The sequence below is a fragment of the Rhopalosiphum maidis genome, chromosome 2 (assembly GCF_003676215.2).
Source record: "Rhopalosiphum maidis isolate BTI-1 chromosome 2, ASM367621v3, whole genome shotgun sequence".
Classification (NCBI taxonomy): Eukaryota; Metazoa; Arthropoda; class Insecta; order Hemiptera; family Aphididae; genus Rhopalosiphum; species Rhopalosiphum maidis.
In genome coordinates, this window is record NC_040878.1 from 37,790,584 (window position 1) to 37,798,719 (window position 8,136).

Consider the following 8,136-nt stretch of genomic DNA (forward strand, 5'->3'; position numbering starts at 1 on the left):
ACATATATGCACAGTACAATGAAAAAAAACTAGTATAAACTGATCTTTAATTTTCCAAATTAAAAATATTCAAGAACTACGAAGTTTCAAATTTGATCAACAAAGTAAACCATTTTGTAACAAGATAAGGATGGAATATAGTCATTATTATAACAGAACTGAGAAAAAAAATTAGCTTACTAAGTGTTTTTAACAGCATCACCATATAAATGTACATTTAACAAAATCATTGAAATAATAAAAAGGGATTAAAAAATATATATATATATATAATTATTGATTATTAATAATGGGGAGAGTTCAATCATATAAAGTATGATAATACATAGAAACCTTAAAAACTATAATTTTACTAAAAATTAAAATCACAGAAACTTAATAAGTTATGCACAATAATTTACTTTTAAAATGTTTAGTTTAAGAAAAAAATGAATATAATAAAACAATTTCAAAGAAAAAGTAATAATTCAACTTAATAAATCATGATTACTGCAAAATACTACAATGATGGATTTGATCAAAAGTCGGTCAAAACATAAGACACTAAGATAAAATTAACTAAGTGTCTTACTAATTTATATTATACATTTACTGTACCTATACAAATACTTTGACTAGGCTGTCAGCTCCAGCACTGGCAATATATGCTTCAGATGGATGAAATGCGACATCTAATATAGATTCATCTAACTTTTTTCGATGTGCTGTGATTTCTTGTACACAGGTTTTACTTTCTAAATTCCATATTCTAATAGATGAGTCATGACCTAAGACAATTACAAATTGTTATGAGTATTTATTATTGTGTATATTTTTGAAAATTGCAAGTCTTACTTCCAGATAATAAATATAAACCATTAGGATCAACAGCCAAACTAGTTACAGCATCTAAGTGGGCAACCATAGAATGAACCATTTTTCCAGTATTGTTATCAAAGAAACGAATATGATGGTCATCATGTGCTGTAATAGTTAGAGGTAATGTTGGGTGGCATTTAACCCGATGAATTAGCTGAGTTGCCATTTCAGTTGGATCCTAATACAATAACAAACAATAAATAATTTAATATAAAAATAAATTAAAAATTATAATATAACATTTGTAAATTTGTAAATATTAACCTTTGAGCATTCTAATCGAGTTATAGGACTCTTTGTTTCAATATCATAAATAACACAATGAGATGAATTATAAGATGCAACAAATTGACCTTCTACATCTCTGACATAATCAACTGAAGTAGGAATTTCATCTGTATAACAAATTAAGATAATTAATATATTATATTAATAATATAAAGGCAACAAAAAATTTTATAATTGATTTTAAAATTTTTCTACCTTGATCAGAAACATACGACGACAAACATGGTGTCTTGAGATTGGTTGGTGACCAGAGTTTAACTGAACCATCAGCTGAACATGATAATAATTCTGAACGATTATGATGAACTGAAATTCCCCATACAGCATCTTCATGACCTTCTAGGTTGTTGATCAGAATGTTTTTATCTAAACACAAAATATATAGATAAATATAATTGTAACTAGTACAGTTATACTGTATTTTATATCCAATTACCATAAGAATCATAGGGATCTATATTAGCTGATGGCATTGACCATACTTTGATAACATTATCCAATCCACCACTATAACAATGTTCACCATTTTTACTGATTGCCAAACAAAAGACTGGTCCAGTATGGCTTCTAAATGTATATAATGGCTCTACATCTAAAGATGCTGATCTATAAATTAATTTTTTATTTGAAAATTAATCAATTAAAGATACAATATTATGAAAACAATGTTCATACTTTTTTGGAGCAATAGTTTTTTGCAAATTCCAAAGCTTCATAGTATGATCTTCACTAGCAGTTATTAAAATAGATTCAGTTGGATGAAATGCTAAAGCACGAACGCCATCAAAATGACTACGTAGAGTGTACTTAGCATTCCATGTTTTTCTTGATGCAGTTTTCATATCAATAATCTTGAAAAAAAAAATTTAATAATAAATCAAATAAGAAAAGTACTGAATAAATATTTCATCTTACATCTGCATTAGTCTCGGATTCATTATTTACAGTGAGTTGTGCCAATTCTCCTAACCCTAAAGCTAAATCCATATTTCCATCAACCATTTCAACTGGTTCATTTTTTATCCAATTAGCATTGTTTGAATTCTTGTTAAACACATCTCTATTTGAAACTTCTAAAAAAAAAAAAAGAAAGAAACATTGATAAATAAAGCCAGGATTTTAAAGATTTTACATATCTCAATTGAGTGTATATAGTTTGACAATAAATAAAATCAGTTTAGAGGAGTGTTTTTTAGAGTACATGAGACTATTTTAGGGATCGAGAATACTTAGTTTCTTTAGCATATCTTGAAATATGTTGTTAACAATAAGAAAAAATACTTATTTATTTTTATTTGGATCATTCACAAATTATAAATTGTTTGTGATTTTGCTTGAAAATAATTATAAGTTGTACCTAATTAACTTTGAAACACATGCTCTGATAGTTTTATTAAGCTGCCATGTATCCACTCAAAATACAGTAGCTCAATAACTAGCTTTCATTTGTTTTGTATGTTTAATTGAATTAATAATAATTTTTATTTTTTTTTAAATATACTTAATTAAGCATAAATTGATATTCTTTAATTATTTTTGCATATTTTTCTCATATTTAGAGAATAAAAGAATTTTAAATTTCTTTTAGAGCTATAAGCATTAGATTTTGAATTTTTGAACCTTAAAATCTGAACTTTACTGATACAAAACATCTGATATAACATAATACAATAACATACTCCAGTCATTTTGTTCATTCTCTTTGTTACTTATGTCTTCTGTCAATAACTGAAGCTCATTCACAACTTCATCAGCTTCTGCATCTACATCATCAGGGCCAAACTAAAATAAATAATAATAGTACATTTTAAAAATAAATATTTTTAGAAGTTTTAAAGGCATCATACTTTACAAATAGATGTCATATCAATGACATCATCTGCCATCCCCATCTCATCATCATCTTCATCATCATCATCGTCATCATCATCAACACCATCATCATCCATATCTACATCACCAGAATCACTAGTGCTACGCATTTCAGATAAAAACTCAAAATTTGCCATAACAGCTGATTCAACATCTAATAATTTCTTTTGGTTTTGTTGTTGTTGTTGCTGCTGTGTCTAAGAATATGATTATACAAATAATTTAATTATAATTTTTTTAAATTTTAAGAATACTTACTCGCTTGGTAGGGGAACACTGGCCTTGATTGTCACTAAAACGTTTATTGTAGTTGTTACCATTAATCTGATTATTATCGCTTTGTCCTTGTTCTATACCACTCAAATTATTATTATTATTCAGACCTAAAAGGTTACGAACACGTGATGACCGAACATCAATTATTGTATCCGTATACCCTATTTCATGTAGATATCTGAAAATATATAAAATATGAATACTGATATTATAAAATAGTAAATAAACTCACTCTCTAAGTAGCTGTCTGCCTTGTTTCCAACTGACATTTGAGACTGATGATAATGGAGCTTCACTATCTGCACCAACTTCTGGTATAGAAGAATATTCATCTTGTGCACTTGAAGAAGCAGAAGGTAATTGCATTTCAGATTGTGGAATTTCTGTGCCATATTTTAATTTATGATATTTTGCTCTAAAAATTAAATATGTATATTTATGTTTTTAACATTAAAATAAGCAAAACATGAATACAATAAAAATATTAAATAAATACTTTAATGTATATCACATTATATTATATCAAAAGAAGTATAAATTAAATAAAAGTATCCTAGATTTTTTTTATAAATGGTTCCAAATATGTTTATAATTTTAGCAGGGGCGCAGTTTTTAAAATTGTATGTGGTGTGAGCATATATTTTACTTTTATGCAATACATTTGCTGAACATATTAAATAATATGAAAATGTTTCTTTATGTTATTGAGTTTAATTTTAAAGTAGACAGGTCAAATAAATATGTAATTTGCAGTGTAATAATTTCAAAACAATAATAACAATTATTTTTTTGCAATTTCATGTAGAATAGACTTAGTTGTTGCAATGCTGCGGAGCCCAGACTTTATTAATAAGTGGTATATGGTATATGAAAATACTATGAAGTACATTTTGATTTACACATGGGGCCAGTGGCACATTTTGATATTATGTGCACAGAAATGAGCTGTATTTTTGGGCTAATATATCCTAAAACCCCATCCTCATTTGAGGAATAGCCATTACACTTTTATCTATAACTGATTTTTATTCAATACATGTAATATTGAAGGAAGTAAATAATGCATTTAAAATAATCCTAGTATTTACATAAAACTATATTGAATATGTTTACAATGTATCTTATACTAAATTTTAGTACTAGTTTTAGAAACTAAAACAATTAGATGTTGACTTATAAGTTAAAATTAACAATATTATATGATAAGATAAATGAATTCAATAATTATTAATAATATGATATAAATTATATTTGGGTATTTTGTTACCATTAAAAACTAATTCAAATTCAACTTATACCATATTACTAATAGAATAATAAATTACTTTTAGTGATATAAGTATATAATAAAATATCCTAAGAAATAGTCTGATACAACACCTTTGCATAGAATCATTTTATGTAGGTTTACAATAATTTATCAATGAATTCAAATTTAATACATCCATTAAAGTGAACTACTCATTGACAAAGTACATACAAAATCAATAAGCTATCTCGTCAAAATCTATTTATATAAACACCAGGAACACTGGTTAGATTTTAACCATAAAGTACATTATTAATATTTACTGCCCTTAGAATTTGGAACTCGGGTCATTCTTTCCATTTCTCTATCTACTTTAAACGTGCCTTTATGTGAACTACAAAACTAGGTATTGGCAGAATATATAGACAGGTTACAGTACACTGAATAAGAATATTTACCATCACATAAGCACAGAAATAAAATAATATATTATGTTCAACAGTTTGATTACAGTTTTTAAAAACATTACAGCCTGCTTATATTTTCCGAAGAAACACTTATAGACTATAAAAGTTTTATTAAAAAAATATTAGTAATACCTCTCAGCTCTTAGTGCATGTTCTAACATTTGAATCCGACGAATTAAATCATTTTTCAGATTGTCTTGACCTTTTCTTTCACCTTGAAGAAATGCAATCCTTGCCTAATAAAACAAATAAATTAAAAATTAGAAATTAGAAATACATAATAAAAGTTTTATTAAATATTATTCCAATCATTAACAAAGTTTAGTACAGTATATTAATTTTTATCTCTTGAAATAGTTTTATAAATGTTTAACAAATCAATAATATTTTATAGAAATATAATTTTTGAACTTAAAACACAACAAAGTTACTAAAGATTTTAAAATAGTTTAAAGATAATTAGCTTTTTTATAATGAAATAAAAATGGCACAATGTATATTCTGGATAAACTATAGGTATTATTTCTTATACATTTTTTTCTAACACTGTAGTTTAGTTAAAAGCTATTAGGCTTTAACTAATAAACCAGCCTCAAGGATACAAATGTTATCCGAGAAAAAGCCACTTGTATATGACTTTATGCATAAAATACTTTTGGTTTTTTTATTTTTATAAAAAGCAATATTTATGATAGTCACTTGAGTACCCTCTACCTCAACATACCCCGTAATATAAGTCATATAGGCAAGACTGGTCTATGGTTTATGTATTATATAAACGTTTATTCCAATAAGTCACATCAATATTATTAAAATAAAATGTTTGAGTATAGAATAAATAGGTAAGGTGTTTTAAAAGAATATTTAAACTTGATGAAACAAATAAAAACTTGTTTTACAAAAATTAATTTTCTTAATCTTAACTAGGTACCTAATACAAGTTTTATAATGTGTGTTATAATTAGATATACCTTGAAGTATCATAATTTAAATTACATTAATATATAAGATATTGTGGGTATCAAGTGATAAAAAAATAACTACAGCATTTTAAAACAATTTAATTTTTTTAATTCTATTTATTGAAATCAAATTAATAATTTTTATTGATAAATATTTTAAAAATGAGGTTTGTTTCAAAAATTAAATTTATAATAAATAATATTATGAAAATCTAACAAATCTAGGTAATTATAAAAAAAAATGCTTGATTATTTGATATGTATATTTATAAATGATATATCTACATACTTAGGTAAACTAGTAAATAAAATAAACATAAAAGTCTATCATTAATGTATAAACAAGAAAGTTTGTTTAAGTATATTTTTAATTATAAAGAACCTCCCTCCTATCCATTGAATACTTACTACATATAAGTCATAATAAAATGTATTAATTAAGAAGACAATTTAAAATGAGTATAATATCATGGATCAGTATTATGTTTAAATAAATATCTAATACTAAAAGGTGGATACTAGGATAGACTAAAGATATTAGAAAAGCTATATGATATTTATCATCCAATATCAGAAAAAACAGTAGCCAGGTACATAGGACTATCAACTTCGTTAGAACTTGTACGCAAAATGGAACAATCTGAATAAGTAGTCAACAGTTTGGATAACAATTTAGGTCGAAATTTCTAGCACTCCGAAGCGGGTAGGTAGTAACTTGTAAGGCTGTAACACGTCCTACCCGAACGACAACGACAATGAGTCCTCACCTGTAACTCGGCTCTGTCGATCTCCCAGTGGGACCGCTCCAGCTCGAAGCTTGACCACTCGTGCTGTATGTAGTGCAACACGCCGGGCATCGTGTACTTCACTTTGTTGTTGATGCCACTACCATCGCCATTGTCGCCCTTCTGCCCGAAACCACCGCCCGGCTGCTGTTGCTGTTGGCCCGGCTTACCGCCGGTGTACGACCCCTCTTCCAAATTATTCATTGCCGGTAAACTAAACGGCGTTAGTGGACCCCTCATCTAAACGCCATCGCACCGCCGAACGCGCGCGCACACGTACACACACACAAACACACACACACACGCCCCGACAACAATAACAACTGTATTGCCGCACGCAACTAAAACATTTATATGATGATGTCTAATATATCCTTATATATGTATAGTAATATGAACAAATGGATCTGATAATCTTGCAGATCCTAGATACGTCAGCGGTCGTCAATCGATCAGAATTCGCGGTCTGTTATTTCCAGAACATTTGATTTGTTTACGAATTTTAAAAAATAAATTGTTATTTTTTACCGTGTTTTTAATTTAATTACGGAGACGCACAAAATACAGTTTCCGATTAAAACTCGCCAATTATTGCGCGCACGGGTAACGAGTAACGGGTTGACGAAGTCGGCCGGACTGGACAAGACGGGAATTCGCCTCTGTGTGGCGTTCAAACACGACAAAATAACATATTATAATTATAATAATAATAATAATAATAATGAAAAAGTCGTAGACCGTAGTTGCCATTTGTCACATCTGCAGTGAACATACAGACCAATGTTGCCAACGGAGGGTGTGCGGCGACCCCAGTCATTGGTTCTCAACGTTTTCCCGCGATACTTCAGTGCGCTGCGCCTAACGTGGATTACAACTCGCCATTTATAAACTTTAACTATGCAGAATGCAGATGTTAAAACTGATATTTAACATTTTTCAAAAATATTAATGATGCTTACGGTGTATCCACTACTTTGAGTAATGTTAAAATAAAGTCGATTGACTTCCGGTATGTAACAATTTTTTTTACGGTGATGCTATAATGTTAAATATAGTATAAGGAGTTACACTCTTGTCAGTTTGGTCTAGTTAATAATTGGTGAAAAACAACTCGCAAAAAAAATTTATTCTCAAGGTTAGTGGTCCATTTCCGTTCCCCTAAATGGGTATTTATAATCAAAATCCTATTGGAGAAAAAACAAAACAAAAATATATGCATATATACATTGATTAAATAATCAATGATATATTATATATAATTATTTTTTGATTTTTCCTTTACTTTCTTTGGATAAACATGTACCTATGTACATTATATTGTTATGGTCCTAAAACGTTATTTAGCTGAATCTTTAAAAAGTAGCCCTCCAAAAATATTA

The 8,136-nt window shown here is 28.0% G+C and overlaps 1 protein-coding gene across 1 annotated transcript; it reads right to left on the reverse strand.

Annotated features, from left to right (window-relative positions):
- Positions 1 to 264: 264 nt before the first annotated feature.
- On the reverse strand, positions 265 to 7,446 carry LOC113551224 (striatin-3). Its single transcript, XM_026953337.1, has 13 exons — positions 6,740 to 7,446; positions 5,143 to 5,246; positions 3,527 to 3,709; positions 3,277 to 3,472; positions 2,994 to 3,215; positions 2,826 to 2,928; positions 2,062 to 2,219; positions 1,822 to 1,997; positions 1,583 to 1,752; positions 1,342 to 1,512; positions 1,123 to 1,253; positions 835 to 1,036; positions 265 to 767 (listed from the first exon to the last, which is right to left on the reverse strand). The coding sequence occupies exons 1-13, from the start codon at positions 6,995 to 6,997 to the stop codon at positions 598 to 600; spliced, it is 2,244 nt and encodes a 747-aa protein (XP_026809138.1). The 5' UTR covers positions 6,998 to 7,446; the 3' UTR covers positions 265 to 597.
- Positions 7,447 to 8,136: the final 690 nt, after the last annotated feature.